General features: G+C 31.8%; 3 protein-coding genes across 5 annotated transcripts; 1 reads left to right on the plus strand and 2 right to left on the minus strand.

Moving 5' to 3' along the window:
* The first annotated feature begins 4,107 nt into the window (after positions 1 to 4,107).
* On the plus strand, positions 4,108 to 7,257 carry LOC108473956 (AUGMIN subunit 1). The gene is made up of 6 exons (XM_017775794.2): positions 4,108 to 4,644; positions 4,741 to 4,873; positions 4,978 to 5,112; positions 5,204 to 5,327; positions 5,956 to 6,093; positions 6,707 to 7,257. The coding sequence occupies exons 1-6, from the start codon at positions 4,377 to 4,379 to the stop codon at positions 6,812 to 6,814; spliced, it is 906 nt and encodes a 301-aa protein (XP_017631283.1). The 5' UTR covers positions 4,108 to 4,376; the 3' UTR covers positions 6,815 to 7,257.
* A 448-nt stretch (positions 7,258 to 7,705) lies between these two features.
* Positions 7,706 to 9,730, minus strand: LOC108473958 (RNA polymerase II transcriptional coactivator KIWI-like). 2 transcript variants are annotated; one of them, XM_017775795.2, is made up of 4 exons: positions 9,498 to 9,730; positions 9,221 to 9,326; positions 8,105 to 8,127; positions 7,706 to 8,026 (listed from the first exon to the last, which is right to left on the minus strand). In XM_017775795.2, the coding sequence occupies exons 1-4, from the start codon at positions 9,633 to 9,635 to the stop codon at positions 7,967 to 7,969; spliced, it is 327 nt and encodes a 108-aa protein (XP_017631284.1). In that variant the 5' UTR covers positions 9,636 to 9,730; the 3' UTR covers positions 7,706 to 7,966. The 2 variants fall into 2 exon arrangements, with proteins under 2 accessions (XP_017631284.1, XP_052877667.1); XM_053021707.1 differs by lacking the exon at positions 8,105 to 8,127.
* Positions 9,731 to 10,763: 1,033 nt separating this feature from the next.
* On the minus strand, positions 10,764 to 14,669 carry LOC108470944 (uncharacterized). 2 transcript variants are annotated; one of them, XM_017772475.2, is made up of 4 exons: positions 13,998 to 14,669; positions 13,514 to 13,590; positions 11,468 to 12,062; positions 10,764 to 11,270 (listed from the first exon to the last, which is right to left on the minus strand). In XM_017772475.2, the coding sequence occupies exons 1-4, from the start codon at positions 14,205 to 14,207 to the stop codon at positions 11,247 to 11,249; spliced, it is 906 nt and encodes a 301-aa protein (XP_017627964.1). In that variant the 5' UTR covers positions 14,208 to 14,669; the 3' UTR covers positions 10,764 to 11,246. The 2 variants fall into 2 exon arrangements, with proteins under 2 accessions (XP_017627964.1, XP_017627963.1); XM_017772474.2 differs by lacking the exon at positions 10,764 to 11,270 and having other exon boundaries at positions 11,284 to 12,062.
* Between the last annotated feature and the right edge of the window lie 3,436 nt (positions 14,670 to 18,105).

An 18,105-nucleotide genomic window follows, 5' to 3' on the forward strand; every position in this document is an offset into this window, starting at 1 on the left:
GATCAAACCTTACCAAAATTAGAGTGTGAATAAACCAATTAAACTTTATTTCTGCAGAAAATAAACTTATTATCTTTAAACTGAAATAACTAAAAATGTGTCCATAACATAAAAGCATTTAAAAATACAAACTCCCACTAAAACCAAATATCCTTTAAATGACATTACACCCATATGAGCAATGTGCTCTTATAAAACCTTAGGTATAGTTCCTTAGTAAGCGGAACCGCAATCATGGAATTTGTCCTAATATGCTTTATAAGTACCTAACTACTCTGAACTTTTACATTAACAACTAGGAACTTAAAGTCTAAGTGTTTTAACTTTAATGTGCTCCTGTTGCTATTGGAATAAAAGACTACAATTTATTTTCACAATTTGCACCTTAGTGACAAAATCTTGTATCCATATTCCATCAAAATTAGAGTTTATATACCTGATGATCTCTAACTAATTAGATCTTTGATATGTGAGCCTGTAATATTTTGTTCTCTAAAAATACCTTATAACCCTTTTGGATGCTATCCAATGGTCCAAACTAGGGTTGCTTAAAATATCTGCCTAACATCCCAATAATATACACAATATTCCAATGTATACAAACCTGAATGTACATTAGATTTTCCATTGCTAAAATGTAAACATCTTATGCATTTTTGTAATCTCAAAATCATTCTTAGGGTATTAATTGAGGCTATATTTATTATTGACAAGCAGTATGTCATTAACATATAAAACCAAATATAGAACCTTACTCCTACTAAACTTATGATATATACGATTATCAACAAAATTCATCTCTAAATCGAATGAGATAATCATTTGGTAAATTTTGTAATATTATTGATGAGAAGTCTAGTTAAGCCCATAGATGAAGTTCTTTAATCTGCAAATCATTACCTTTGCATCATCAGACACGGTTTTTTAATTGCACCATATAAATGTATGATCAATGTTACCATTAAGAAACCATTAACTTAATATTCATCTGATGTAGCTTAATATCAAAATATTCCCCTAAAGCCATTATAACCCTTTCCCTAGTGGACATTTTTAATAACATTCATTTTTGAGGTTGTTCAGTTTGTTCTTCTAGAACAATTACCTCATCTTGAATATGGAGTTGTTTAACATTATCTTATTGAGGTTCTAGATTCACTTCTTAATCAATGATAGGTATGAGAACCTAAACATCATCAAAAGTGATAGTAGGAACTGAGTTAAAATTCAATTCCTCCTTAAAAACAATGTCTCTAACCTTATTTCTCCCTCCAAACTCAACATCCTAAAAGAATGTTTCAATTCTCGTCTCAAAAATATTCCTAATTGTGGGATCATAAAATTCATAGCCCTTAGATCACTCAGTATTTCCTTGACCCTTATACTTTATAGACATCAAAGAAGTTAGAAATGATGTCATTTTAACTTTATCATTTTTAGCAAAACGTTTCTCAATTTCATCAAGGAAACCTTGGCCTGAGTAATATTTTCAGATTCTATGCCCCTAAAGGCTTCTAAAGTATTGTGCTTCATGATCATTAGACTCATGCAATTTGAACCGATCCCACCTCTCAAAATCCCTCTTAACATAAAGGGTGTTTTCCACAGCGAGAGGTACAGGTTGTTCTTCCCTTAGTGCAAGGTCTATGTCCATACAGCCAAGCACTATAAGTAAGTGCCCTTTCCATTCCTTAAAATTAGTCCCATCAAGCATGGGTATAAAATTTATATTAGCAGATACTGTGACAGTAGAATATGAATTAGCTGAATATAGAACAAAAAAAAAACTCACATCAGTTTTCATAAGTAAACAATAAATTCAGGATAATGGCTAATCTCATCTCAAGATACCAAACACAATATTAATATCAAGTCTTTGGACAGTAATATTAACAGTAAGCGGTACTCTTGTTGTAGCAATCAAACATTGACAATAAACTATGTCAAGCAATGAATTAATCTTTGGACTAACTTATTGCTCACATAAAATACCTTATAATTGTCACACATTTATCATCACAGATGTCGTTGTAATTCTGCCAAATATCAACTTACCTTTGGGTCAATCAATAAACGCATGAATTACAAAAATATATAACCATCTTAATATTTCAAATAAACTAATCTATACAAAAAAGGTCACTTTGGCGGCATTTTGTTTCAACTAATTTATTTAAAATATTAGACATCCTTAATTAAAAGCCAAAATTTGAATTTATTTATTACAAAATATTTACCTTAATTTTATCTTTCAATCAAATTAAAAGATAAACATATATATTTATATAATTTTCCAAAACCACATACATTAAACCAATCAAAGCATTCATATATTATATATTTATATATATAAACAAAACATATATATGAATCAATTGCTATATGTATATTTATATATATTTTAAATGTCATATAGGATTAAAATAATGATAATCATATGCCTTGCAAATATCTGAGAACTGAATCGTAATATTTTCAAATAAAGCTTAAAAGGTTAGTATCAAATAATATTACACAAATATTTTAAACTTTATAATTGAATCTATTAATTGAAAATCACCCAATTTTTTTTAATATGAATTCAAGATAATAAAAAACTTTAATATAAATCTTCAAAAATAACATATATATTGAAATATAAAACCCATGAAATTTTATCAATCAATTATTCAAATGAAGAACCTGAATCAATTCCCAATGATTCGATATGACGAGGCTCGGATGCCACTTGTTAGATTTATAAAATAAATCTAAAATACAACTTAATAAATCAGGATCTGTCATGTCAAATCATCAAGAATAAATTAAGAACAAAACTAGATGTGGAAGCGTACTTGAATCTATGGATTCCTTGAAACTTTCTGGATCTGAGGGATTTGATATTCCAAATTAGCACACAAGAAATTCAGAGAATATCTGCTCTCTCTTTCCTAGATGGGATATTAGAAAAGGTATCTTGTATATAATTTGGGGACCATAACCCTAATATTTATAACCTTGGCATATTAATTCTAATCAAATTCAAATTAGCCCATCATTAATTAGAATTTGATTAGAACTCAATTACTAGAATATACACATATTTGACCCATACTTTATTTAATAATTAAAGGCTAATAAAATTTTAACCAAATTAGATCACTTTTAATTTGGGCTAACCATCATAATAGTAAATAATAACATGTAATTACCTTATTATATACGTGATGCCATATTTTTCAACATGCACTACCTTCTTTGTACTAAAAAATAGAAAAGGGTAAAGGTGACTTGCTTTGATTACCGGTATGCGTGGAAAGTTCTAATGCCGAATATCGGAGCTCGGATATTAACGGAGATTGCTTCGAATGGTCCAGTGACGTTGCTATTCGGCCTTGTGGTTGCTTCTCTAATTCTCTCGATATTGTTGGTGTCTCAACGGTCTTCACTTGCTTCGTTTTTCACTCGCCAGAAACAAATTAAAAAAAAAGTTGATAAAATAGTACAAACCAACCTAAAAAAAAAAAAGAAGAAAAAGGAAAAATACGAAGAACAAAAAATAAAAATCAATCGGCGTTTCCACATAAGGGAGGCGCTTAAGGGAGCAGTGGCATTTGCCATAAAAAAGTCAGTGACGATCAAAGATCTAAAGGAAGCCAGCCATGCATCTCATTAAATCTCTATTTGCTTCTCAAGATTTTGCTTTGGCATTATTCTCGTCATCATTTTTCCTTTCTCTTTTTTTAAGAAAAAAACTATTCACCCTCGTATTTAACTCAGTAACCCTCTTCTTACTGACAAGTTAATCTTTCTATTTAGACTTCTTCACAAGAGAATGGAAAATAAGAAGAAAAAAAAAAGAAAAAGCTAAAACAACATAAAAGAAAAAAATTGTTCAAAATGAAAAAATATAGTAACTAATTATATACTTTAACCTAAAATTTTCATTTGAAATGATGATTTAACGTGACAAGTCAGCTTACTATTCACCATTAATAACAATTAATGGCTCAATGATTAAAATATTACAATACAATTACATAAATAACTAAAATATAATATTTTAAATATAAATAACTAAAATATATACTGAGCTAAACAAAAGCATTATTTAGATAGTTTAAACTTATTTCATTTCAAATTAGTTTAGAAATAATGGCATAAATAAACCCCGGCCGAGTTTTTTTTTTCCAATTTAAAGGGGGGGGAGGCAAAAACGTTATTTTCGATCAAACAATTTGATCAGTTCTATTGAAAATTGAAAAGTTATCCCGGCGACGGCGAGATCAGCATTTTTCCGTTTGGTCCTGCGACGGTTTGCGTAACCCTCTTCTCCTTCAGAATTAGAATCTGTGGTACGCGCTTCCAACTCACCGAGTCGACTCACGACTTAAAAAATGAATGAAATGATCTCCGGAGTGGGTGAACAGGTGGTAACGGATGCAACAAAGGGCGGCGGATCCAATGCCGCTCGAATTGCGGAAGTGAAGGCGTGGCTGGCGGCTCAGTTCGATGCCGCCGGGAAAGAAGTCCCTGATTTCGAATACACTCCGCGAAGCATTGCTCATTTGTACAATCTGGCTACCGTCTCGCAGGCAAAGACTCAAGCTGCCAACATTGTTGCCAACGATTTTCGCCAGAAAGCTGCCGAATACCGTTCTCAAGGTCCTAATTTTGTTTTTTTTTCTTTCTAAATTGAATTGAAATTCTCAAATTCAAACAATTTCATCTTGTTCTTCCTAAAATTGAAATCTCTTATAGCTGCCCGAATTAGAGAGATATTGGAGAACGTAGGATTAGCGCAGGAGAGTTTGCCGTCAAATGTGGTTGCATCGGCGCAAGTTCTGGCAAACGTTGCTAATTTGTTGAATATTCGAGACACCGAACTTAGTAGGTGGGTTGCTTTCGATTTACAATTTTGAAAACTTCCGTAATTCATGTTGATTTCCATGTATTATATTTGGAACCTAACGAGGAAGAAAAACAAAATGAATCTAGTTTTCTTGTAGCAATGGGTGATATTTCTTTGAGAAAGACTGGGGTAGATGAGAAGAGGGCTAAAGTGCACAAAGAGTCCAAAACTCTTCTTGAGTATACTCGAAAAGCAATAGCTAGGTTAACCTATTTGAAAAGGTAAAGAATTTGTACGTTTACTACCCTAAATTTAGCCCTTCGTTTGAATCTATTTGATGGTTATTGAGAAGAAATTGATATTTTCATATAGGACATTAGCACAACTAGAAGATGATGTGGCTCCATGTGATGCTCAAATGGAAAATTGGAAGACGAACTTGGGTGTTATGGCATCAAAGGAGCGACAGTACAAGCAACAGTATAACAACTATAAGGTATCCTTTGTATTTTTATTTTTAGGGATGCATTAAGATGCAAAACTAGTTATAGAAATTTAAGCTGTTGATTCTTCTGAGATGAACATGCTATTCATCAGTTAAAGGGACAAAAATGGGTGGAAAGAGAAGCTGCCTTTGCCGTAAGTGGATGAAATTTAACTGGATATGCATGGTTTGATTTGAGTGGTAGGGTTAAAGTTTATCAATCATATAGACAGGACATTCAATGTATAAAATGACTTTTTATTACTATTCGAAATTATACTTAAAATGGATTGAACAGGAGACTTAGAACTTCATATATAGGTGGAGTTGGAATAGAATTATTGTACGGCTTCTGTTTTAAAGCTGAAAAAATCATTAGCTGAGGTACTAGTTGATAGTCTTGGACAATTTATCATTAGATCATTTTAGTAGAAGAATCATTTTTCTTGGTGAAGTTTGCAGTTTTGGATATATTGCAATTTCAACAATAAAGTACTGCATATAAAGCTACAAGGATGTAGCTATTCTTGTTTTCTCCCTTATTGTTAATTTATCAAGATTTTGGCGACCTAATTATCACCTATATGTTGCTTGCATGAGTTCTTTCTGCGTTTCATTTTTGCTTAATCTTGTTTGACAGGCATTACTGAATCGTGTGGGCTACACACCTGAAATTAATCATGGGGTGTTGGTTGAAATGGCCGAACACAGGAAGGACTTAGAGAAGAAGACCAAACCCATCTTAGATACTTTGAGGAGCTACCAGGACCTACCTCCGGTAATATGTTATAATGGTTGGCATTGGAGCACTATTGTTCTTTGGTGTTAATGTTTTCTATATACATATCAAAATTTCTTCTCCATTATACTTGGTCTTTATTTCCTATATCAGACTCTTTGGTACTGGATCCTCTTCTCTGTTCATTGCCCATCATGTCTTCATGTAAAGCTACAAGAATAAAATAGTAATTGTAAATATACGAGGTTACCATGCATCTTTGTAGTGAAGCTTCACATAGTATTTTTGTATATATCTTTCTCAAGATTGTTTATGGTTTTGATATAAACAAATGAACAGAATTTATATTTGATGTGCATTTAATCTCATCAAACACATAAGTAGACGCACTTTTTCCACGTGTCTTAACATTTTGGTGGTACCCTGCTTGGCACTGCATGTTATGTAAAACTTGCATCCTTATTGACAAGTCATAATATAGGTAACATTCTTAATTCAGATTGTCTATGTTCAAAGTTCAATTTTGGTCGTCATCTTTGTCTGGAATGTTTTGGACTTGGGGCCCTACTTTCCATATCCTTGGCCTTGAAATGAGGGAATGTGCTCTAAAGAAGCGCACAGTATTACCGTTATTTTATTTTTGTTCATGCAGGATAAAGCTTTAGCTGCCTTAGCAATTGAGGACAAGAAAAGGCAGTACGCTGCTGCTGAAAAATACCTGGAAGATGTGTTGCAATCAGCCCTTGCTACATCAGATTGATTGGCTTACAATAGAATTTACTTTCTTCTGAACAACGTGCTGATTTTTTATTAGTGAACTTCTGGAAGGGCGAGTTTGCCCAGGTGATCGAAGCCAAAAGACAGTGTGATGTTGCAGGCAGCGATTCAGATTTATGAGATTGAAGTTGTAACGTGTTATAGTATTAATTTGAAGTTGGTATGTACGCTGTGTGCTTATGCATGCACGTTGTAATGTTATCGTCTTAAGCTCCTGCTCTTTCCCCTTTGTCATCAACTTTTGCAAATTGCTGTTAAGGTATATGTTCGATATGGTTAGCTCCTGTTGACTGTTGTCTTGTTTCCTATTTAAGATGTTGCTCTGCTCCCTTTCTGTCTTTTTGTTTTTTTTTTTTTGTACTTTGTTCTTAGTGACCCCCTTTGAAGCACTGCCATTAGGCATTGTTCGTAAACTATTTTGCAGACTATGGTTTCTTTAACCCGTTTGAGGGATGACTAAACTCGGTTGACTTTTAGGTCGTATTTGGATTTTCAGGCTTACCATGGCAAATGTATTCAATTTCGATTAGCAACTTCCCTAGTCTCTCTTCTTCGAAGAGAAGTTTACAATTACATTAGATTCAATCATTTTGAATCCGATACAAATATATTTTACATCATAACATGTCTAGTAATTTTTATTGTATTTATCTTTACATAACTAACACGTAATACAACATACATGTGCAGATTATCAGGTTTAATTTTGAGGCAGATTGATTCATGTTATAATAAACGTTATCGAGAACCCTTTCTACTAGAAATCCCTTCTCAATGATACATATTTCCATCAAAAGAAAAAGTTTAGTAGCAAAAATACCGAAATTTACTTCTTTCTTTTCCCGTCTCCTTAATAGCAAAATTCACCATCTAGTTCCTTTTTTACGTTTCCATTTCACAGATCATGTTAATATCATCCAACATGAAAGATACAGCAGAAATTCAGTCTAGTAGCCGAAAGCTACACAACTAATTACACAAAATGGAGGTCCGCATAAAATATCTTCTAAGTATAGCAACTTCAAAACAAGTTAAGATCTGTCATAAACAACAAAACCTAGGCCTCCAGCAAGTTAACTTTCCAACATATATGAAAAGGTACTTAGATTCCCTTGGTATACCATATGTCTACTTCCTACGAGTTCTCAGCAAGTGCCTTATCGATTGCCTCTGCATGATCACGTAGAACATTCCACTGCACCAGAACAAAATCAGAAGTCAAATGTACCCATCATTATCATTATATTAGGTGGAGTAACTTTGTAATTCATACCTGGTCCAGACTTAGAGAAATACCTAGGAGAATAAGAAAATGTTAGTTCATGAATATTGACAATGACAATGGAAAAAAGAAAGATGAAAACTCTAAGTTTCAGAAGCTAAAATCCCCAAATCCTGTTATGCATCGACGTCGTGAGTACCAGCGTAGCACCAAATAAGAATGAAGAGAGAGAGAGAGGTCAAACTTTTCCAAGTAATTTCCCAACCCAAATATTCTCCGGGCAATCTATAACATTTCAACTAAAAGTTTTCACAAATAACAAATTCACAATTTTGACAAGTCCATTTGAGTTTGTTGGACATTCAATAACAGTAAGGAAACAAACCCAATAATCAAATTAATACTAAAAAGTAAAAACAACGGTTTAATCTCAACCTAAAATATCAAGGGTGATTTGGTGTAAGCAGCATTGGCATGCCTTTTTGCTAAGTAGTAGAGCGAATTAACTATACTGCCTCTTACCTCTTTAAGTAACGCACCTTTGATCCTTTTCAGGCAAGCTCAGTTTAAGGTAAAAAGGGTTAAAAAGTCCCCTCTAACTTAAGAGGCCCCTTGCTTAATTTTATTATAGCTTTTCTTCTAATAGTGAGAAAATGACAACATAACACTACTGAATAAATGAATCAAAATATTCATGCTCAAAAATTTGTTGAAGATGGAAGTGTATGAAACATTAAACTTCAAAGTATGAACTTTAGTATGCTTAATGTTTAAAACTTAAAAAAAAAAAAAAAAGTTGGTTATGCAAGTAATGAACACAAGACAATAAGCAACGGATAACAAACAAAATACTGCGTTTTTAATCCAACCTCAACCCACTGGTAATAGGTAAAAAGATCCAAACCTAAATGAAAGTTATAACAAATCAAACTTAACAACAACATTTAACACTCCCCTTCACTAGGCCTATACTGAAAAAAAAAAAAAAACAAGTTTGCAGGAAAGCGGGCATGAAATGAATAAAGCAATATGAAACCTTCTTTCTCAGTTAAACTTTGTTGTAAATATTAGAGATTAAGTCAAACTTCATGTTTAAACTTAAAGAGGAAAAAAATAGCAAGGGCTTGACATCATAAACTTTGGAAATAAAACAAAGAGAAAAAGTACCTTTCTTGCCAGGCAATTGTTTACCATCCTTGACATAAAATTCACGAATATCAACCCAAATCTTGCCATTCCAGTTCCTCACTGAAACTCTCCTATTCTTGGATATCTGCAGCCCACAACAAAAAGAATTCCACATTTCATCAACTTTGTTCAATATATAATAAAAAGAGAGAGAGAGAAACCCTAAGGCGCAAAGCCCTAGAATGGCATATTTTGGGAAAAAATTTGAGGCGTGAAATAGAATATGGAGAAACAGCGGGCGACAGTGGAGAGTGACCTCGCAGACGACGACATCGTCGGAATCGTCAGAGTCGACTGCAGAAAAAGTCTTGGAGACTTTATTAGGAGGCGCGTGATCCTCGTTCTCGTCGGAAGCGAGACCCTCTCCATCCTTTCTCTTCCCTCTAAACGACATTCCCTCCAACTCTCTCTGTCTTCGCAATTTGTGAGCTTTTTTTTCTTAGTAGACTCCCCTTTCCCCCGGGCTTTTAATCTGCTTTTAAACTTGCTAAAAACGTTTTTTTCTAATTAAAAAAATTTCTCTTTTATCTAAATGACATAGATTTACACTTTAAAAAATGAAATAAATTTAATTAAAAATACATAATAGGTAGGGTAAATTTTATTGAGGAACTGAATTTGAAGTTAATGTGAATTTAGTATTTGAATATATTTTTTATTAAATTTAATTAGAATTGTCATAAATAAATATAATTTAATAACTCAGTGTAAAATTAACATGATTTTAATTTTGTATACAATTGATAATTTAGTAATTCAACAGTTAAATTTATCTATAGAAGTACACTTGTTATTGCATGTAAAATTTTGAATCAATTCAATATTTCTATCATATCGATATAAATTATCATCTATATTAACATATATTTCACGGTTGAAAATTTTTCACGTAAAATAAATAGTTAAAAAAAGGCTTCAAACTCAACATACATAATCTAATTGAATAGAACCTAAAATTCAATGATAGAATTGTTAAAATATTAATTATAAAAAGTTATGAACTGTAAAATCATATTAATTTTACATTAGTATAAGTAAAAATCTCCCATGAAAGGAAAAGAAATTAAGCAGATGTAGGAAAAAGAAAGGCGGGGGAAAAGGGATGTTTTCTAAAAAATGGTTCCTTTTCTAGCAATTGTTCCTTCAGGCAATTTTTATTTTGAAACACTTCTAATTATTAAATTCTGATATTCAATAGGTGATATTATTTAAATTAGATATAAATTCCGAAAATAATATTGAAATCTAATATGGATAATGAACTTATTTAAAATAAACACAATGTTAAATTAAATCCATTTGGGTCAAATCAATTAAAATTTTAAAAATTTCAAGTCATTTTGAATTTTATTTATTTTATTTTAAATTTAAATCATTTTAAGATTTAAATTATTCGAGTTTATCAATATTTTTTATCAAATCATTTGCACCATTTCGGATTATCATTTGAATTCAAATCATTTCATGACATTTGTTCTTTAGATTATTTATGCGGGCATAACGAAAATTACAAATCTTCTACTTGTTCTCGTTCCCAAATTATTCTAATTTTTTTGACAATTTTAATTAAAAACATTATATTCTTCAGCGTTGGGACGCTCTTAGCTGCAAGAGCTCCAACATGCCTAGTTGCCTACATTTGGCCCCTTAACTGAAGTGATAACACTTACATAATGGTGAACCACAAATCAGCCAAGAACTTGATATAGATCATTTGTTACCTTTCTCCCACTTCAAAATTACTACAAGTTTACATACTCGAGAGATTTTAATCCAATACTTGAAACTTTTAGTCAAGCGCAGATAAAGTATCTTCTACAGCTTCGTTTAACTACAGAAAATGTAAGTCAATCCATCACCTCATTATGTATAGTAAATCAAGCAAGATGCACAACTACCTCCAGCAGCTGCATCAGCACTAAAGACAATGCCAAATCCATCCAGTAATACAGACTATGGTAGGACATGTATATATACGTATGCATCATCATCAGAAGAAGCTCAGTTAATCATGGAATGAGATCAAGACCTACAAATATAGATAATTATAATAATTTAATTTCGCAGTGAACAGGAATTGGTTATATAAGAAGAGAGGCACAACACACAATGCCAACCACATCAATATATAAAATTTAATTACTTTTAACTACTTATTGTGACAACTGACAAAAAAAGAGATCAAGTCCTCGTATGTTGTTGAAATTTGGAGATACAATTGCTTACCTCGGGTTGAACTGGATAAACAGGAAGATTAAGATCTGGCAGTTCACCAAATGCTGCCCTCCTCTCCCTCTGTTCTACTTTGGCGGAAATTCCTTCCTCATTCTCATCAATCATCAGCTCGCTCAACGGAGACTCAAGTTGTTTACTATAATTTTTTTCCAGATAATTCTGGTGTGTTGCTACAGAGTTTGTATAATTTCCTATATTGCTAGGGTGGATGGTTACATTGTTATAGTTATCAGCATCCTTTGAATTTTGTGGAGATATAGAAGCATCATCATCATTTGAGATTCCAGTTTGTGACGAGTGCTCAGACTTAGTTCCAATGTTAGCAGGTTTCTTAATTGAAGATCTTACAGAAGAATTCAACATTTTATGCAATTTCTGATCATGTTGACTAATATCAGCTAAGCTCTGCAAGAGAACAGAAGATTCTTCTTGAAGCAAAGAGTTGGTAGCAGCAAAATTTAGCCTCCCCTGTTCCACTTTCACATGTTTACTTGGTAGATGACCATCAACTTTCTCTCCTTGAGATTTGGCCATATTTTTAGTCCGTTTTCTTGATTGTTGAGCCACTGATAATACAGGTTCATTTCTGGGCCAAAACAATATATCATTATTTTTCTCAACAAAAAGTAAGACATAATCAGCAACCAAAAAAAAGTATGCTCCATAAATCAGTGATTATATGCTCAATATAATAGCTCATATTTAAAAAAACTAAATTATGCTTCTAAGACCTCCTGGTTTAAGTGGAACAAATACAGATATAATGTTACTCCTAAAAGAAAAAAGGGTTTTAAGTGCAGAAGAGAAAAGCATGTGCTGCAGGCACAGAACCAACAACAATAACAAATGCATGAAATTTTTTTGTTACATCAAATTCTTTTTTGTAGTAACTAATAGTGGAGAGGGTGTTGGCAAAAGAAGGTTCAAGGAAAGTTCCATTTTCAAGACTCTCCCGCAATGTCCTATAACATTTCACATTTTTGAAGTAATAGCTAACGAAGATACTCAGTTAGAACCATTACATGTTATATATGACGTCTCCCCCATATTAGGTCCCAAATGGGCATGCATGTAAATTTAATCTTCCTTTGGGATCTATATTGTCAGTTTTTTACCTAGCTCCATGAAATGCCAAGGCTCCTTTCAGTACCATTGCCTTTGCTCATATTTTGTAATTCTGGACAACTAAATTATGACATAAAAGCACCTATATTGCAAAAAACAGCACTGATAGTTTGGAATTTGTTCAAAATCAAGCCACCAGAATGCAAAATTTGACATGAATTCAATCTCAAAACAGAACCAATATGTAAGTCCAAAAATTCCACGTCATACATACTTGGAAAGCTTGATGAGTCTAGATCATCAAACCGTTCATGAAATGGAGTTTACTAGGAGTGACAGTTTAACCCAAAACTCATTCTTTAAAACAATCTACACAAGATTCTGATATACAAACTTATGCCTAGTTTAGACTTTTATGGGAGTATATTCTTGTTAATGTCGTTAAATGCTAAATAAAGAAACTGAAGAAAGCAACTACTACAGACACTAAATGTATCTTTCAATGACTAAGCATGCTACTAAAATTAACAGTTATTTCGTCTTTGACATTACATGACTTAAAATTTGAACCAAAAGACATGACTTCGTAATTATGGCTAAGAAAACCAATAATAACTAATTAGTATTTTTTAAAGCTTTTGGATTGATTGATAAAAGGAAGCTTTCACAATTGGTATATCATTTATCAAATATACATTAGATTAGAAAATCCATAAAGTTAGTTTGCCAGGATCTTCCCGACAGCCAAGACATAAAAAGCATACAAAGAAGAAGACTTCAAAGAGGGAAAAAATCAAATGAATTCCAATTTCTCAGAGTTTACAAGTAATCCATTCTGTTCACTATTGGTATGTTATTTATCGAATATAATTCAGATTAGGGAAAAAAGAGAGAAAAATTATTGTTTTCCTGGATTACCGGCAGGCAAGACGTGAAAAGATACAAGGCAGAATAATAGAGGGAAAAACTCACATGCATTCCAATTTCTCAGAGTTTACAAGTAGTCCATTCTGTTTAACTGTAGACTTGCTATCTTGAAAACATTCATCCTACATAACAATAGACAAATGAACATAGTGATCAATTAAAGATTTCAGATATCTTAAGAATAGATGAAAAAGTATCACTGCAAGATATGATTGAATAATACTAGCAAAACAACAAACAAAAGAAGCCAAATTGAAACGTAACAAAGTATTTGACCTACAGTTTGCTGGATGAGCTGTTAATTAACAGAAATAAAAGTACTTGCATCTCAAAGAACAATAAGTTTACCTAAAACATGTTGTTCCAAGCCTATCCATAAGCAAACCCAAAATTATTGATGCAGTGCCGGAAAAATTACAATATAAGAAAGACCCAATTAACGAAAAACAATGTTACCAGAATTACTAATCACATTCCATTCCGGCAAAGTTAATTTCAATTAAAGAAAAAAAAAAGCAAAAATTCTCACCATAGAATCTTCGGTCTTCGGCGCAGTCAAAGGAGGAGACGTGTTTTGAGCATCTTTGACTAGCCTCTTCCAAGAAACAATCGTAGTCTCACCGGGCCTGAGCTGAATGGCGAACCTTTGCCTGCTAGCAAACAACCAAGAGGGTGAATCAGCTGAAACCCTCGAAGAGGTTTCCCCACCATTACCGATCCTTTTATCACTTTCTTCCATGGGGGACCGGCTCTTGAAAGTAGTCGTTTTCTATAGATTTAGAGTTGAAGAATTTAACGCCATCGATAATCAAAAGGATAAAAAGTGATCCGTCGCGTGTAGGAGAGTGTTTTAAGCTGTTGAAGTCACGTGATCAAAGAAATCTGTTGAATTTTATTTCAATAGACATTTCGCTGGTTGGGAAGAGGAAAAAATATCTACATTGGTTTTTGAATTTTAAAGTTTATGAGGTTGAAAAGAATATCTGAGGAAAAAATTTGACCGGTAGGGGCAGCGACAGTTACCGGGCACAACACCACCTAATTTTGGGTTCGTCGAGAACAGGAGTTGTTCATGGATCGGTAGAAGGGATTAAGAAAAAAAAGAGAAGGTAAACTACACGGACAATTACTCGTCCTTGTGTTTCCATTTTGGTCCTCGCTATAAATGTTTTCAATTTAATCCTTAATTTTTTTAACCATGATAAATCATTAATAGAAGTCCTTTAGCTGACACAGTCAAACCATCTATCTCGGATATTGAAGTTCAACCATTTCTCTAGTTAGAATCTGAGACTAAAAAAGTCCTCAACTCTAATCGAAGATTTGACCTTCTCAGTAGGACTTTCTCCATTCATGGTGGAGAAGATAAAATTGTCTAGAAGTTTGATTATAATGGACTTTCTTTGTGGAGAATGTGTATGCCCTTATTCATCGGTCGGTATCTAATGGCTCTCACTCTATTTTTCATGAAGTTTGGCACACAGCTTGTGCCTCTCAAATTTCGTTATAAAATCATCATTTTTCTTTAAAAAATATGCAATAATTACTTTCCAAAGATCTCCTCTCGAGAAGTTTACCTCTCAATGATAATATTTGTTTTTTTTATACAAAACTAATAGAGGATCTGTTAAATATCTTTTCTTTTATTGTAATTTTGTTAGGATTATTCAGTTTGATTCTTTATTTATTATCGGATCAAATTATTTCTGTATTTTTTCATTATCTAATCGGTTTTAATCAAATAATATTAGTACCTATAACATAAGGAGATTATGTAGTGTTATTAATTGCACTCTTTGTATCATTTGTAAATCAAGAAATGAACTTGTCTGTTGGAATGCCAATCTTACCCCATGTGTTGTAGTCGAAAGAATCCATGATCTACACATTTTTATTCTCAACGCTTACTCTCTTTGACTCTATTCAAGTATCTCTTCTAGGAATATGACATTTGGGTGCGCTTTAAGGGCTATTAACTACCTGGACTTTTTTATTTTGCATTATTCATGAAAACCAAATGGATGTGACAGATGAAACTGTAAAATGAAAATACTCGATACTTTACATTATTCACGAAATAAAAACATATGTGGCAGATGCATTATTGAAGTATCGCCTATTAGGATTGGCATTTTGCATTATTCAAGTATCTCTTCTAAGCAAATGTGATCTTGTTTAGTTTTTTTTTTTTTTAGGATATTTGAAGTTATTTTATTCATGAAATTGTAAAATGGAAACTTTCTCTAATTTTTTTTCATGTTTCTAAAAAAAATGTGTTAGAGATGTGTAAATTAGAAAACAAATTTATATTTAAATGTTTTGATAATATATGACTACGTTATTGCTTATGAATTAAATTATATAACTTCGTAAAAATAAAATTAGATTAATTTGTTATTTCATTCGTGCCTTGAATCACTAATTCAGTGAGGAAAGCATCGAATGGTATGTTACCTCTTCCATAAATAAGTCTGTATTCAATATGGGCCATAATAGTTTATTACAAACAATTGTTTGGTGATGAGCCCACTTAATTGGGCTGTAATGCATTGCTAACTCCATCCAATCAAACAAGTAGTTGAAATTACAATTGTGTACAAAGTCATCAAGATTTGTGGAGCATGGCTCGGCTAATTTCATTCATTCTTGAAATGTAATTCTAGTAAGAACATTTCAAATGTTTGATTTGGGGAGCAGTAGGCAGTAAAGATTGATCAAATTATAAGACAATTTTTTTAGAGAGATTGTTGTTGTTGTCTACTATGGCAGGAGAACTTTCCTACAATTGAGATTCTTTTTAAAAGATAAAATAATAAATAAAGTTATGAAAAGTTCATCAACCTAAAACTTTCATCCAAAATAAAGACCAACTTGCATTACACCTGTTCAAACTTACCAGCAACAACATGAACAATAGACTTAAAGGGCCATCAAGACTAGCTCAAATTCAACTTCTTTAAAGAAGTACAAACTTAATCGGAAGGAGCAATAACAAAACTATTTTTTGAGAATAGATCCACCATTAACATAATGAAAATGAAAGTTGTGTCATTGTTGGTAACAATCTTTAAGTTGTTGTTAAATGGGAACAAAACTTGAAAGCAAACCAAGTGGATTAAAATTTAGTTTGGATAGGCAGTGTATTTATTTGCGATTAGTGTAAAAACAGTGGTGGCAGTGAGATTAGATATTATAACGATATTGTAGCGTGAAACAAAAAGTAAACTAAACGCACTGCACCACAATCAATCACCCATTCAAACCTCACTTAAATAGCTTACTCGATATTAAAAACGATGATATCCTTAAAAATAAATAGGAAAAGTGGAGCAACTCAAATCCTTTTTTCAATTTGATTCTAATCATATTTTGATATTGAAAGACATAACTTTTTGAACGATTAAATTCAAATCATACATACTTTATACATAAACCGTCTTGCACTAACATCCACTCAAAATGGTCATTGCCCCGTTCTAACTCCACAGTAATTTTCTATCAAGGTTGTTTGGCTTTATACAACATGTGACAACCTTCAAGTCATTGTCTATCCTTTTGACCTCATTGCAGTACCTTTATTCCTACATGCTCTACCTTTGTTGACATTCAAGGATCTCAACCGATATATTGCATTAGGTCTTCTATTATGGTTGATTCCGTAGGAAATTGTTTGGTATTGATCATTTGGTTTCCTAGCATGCAATGTTTTTTTTTTTCCTTTTCCCCTTTTGATGGATCACCTCTTAAGTTACCAAATGAAAGGCTTTCTCTAAATAAGTATGCTTTCGTCTCTTATCAGGTTAGATCATTGTAATGTCTCATTTTCCAAACAACGTTATATTTTTTTTCATTAATTCCTAGTCAAAAGTTGTTGCTTTATTTTTAGTATCCTTTATAGGTTGTGAATAATTTTATACTTTCATTCTCCTTTTTTTCAATGGCCATTGTTTATATCTCTTATCGTAATCGTTATTTTTATTTCGAAAAAAAGATAATGAATTAAAGTTTCATTTATAAATATAAAGATGGAGAGAATTGAATCACTATAAATTTATTTATTAACGTGGAAAAACAAAAATAAAAAAATTTTCATCCCTATCTGCTCGGTCGGTGCAATATTTTCTTTTTCAAATCAAATTTTGATTTGTTTTGGAGTAGTAAAATTTGTCTTGTTACAAAATGTGTTTTAGTTAGCTTTGGCACTGCAATAGTTTATTGATATTTGAATAGAGTTATTGGCATTGTATTATTAATCAATGATGCAAAGGTTTTGAAAGGAAAATAAAGAAAAATAATTTGAATTAAAGTGTTTGGATAATTTATAAAATATAAGTTTTAAAATTACAATTACCTAAATTTATAACTAAATTTGAATTTAAGAATTTTATTTAATATACAATTTATTTTAAAATTTTATCATATAAAAATAAATATTTTATATTTAGAATGATATAAATAATTTAAAAGTTATTAAATTTTTTTATTTTATCAAATAATATTCAAAATTCATAAAATATAATTTATTTTTATTAAAATAAATCTAAAATTTAAAATAAAAATTAATATAAAAATAAAAAATCAAACTGAACTAAAATGATTTACAATAGTCTATTCAAAATCTAAAAGCTCCATCAAAC

Source organism: Gossypium arboreum, chromosome 11 (assembly GCF_025698485.1).
Source record: "Gossypium arboreum isolate Shixiya-1 chromosome 11, ASM2569848v2, whole genome shotgun sequence".
Lineage (NCBI taxonomy): Eukaryota > Viridiplantae > Streptophyta > Magnoliopsida > Malvales > Malvaceae > Gossypium > Gossypium arboreum.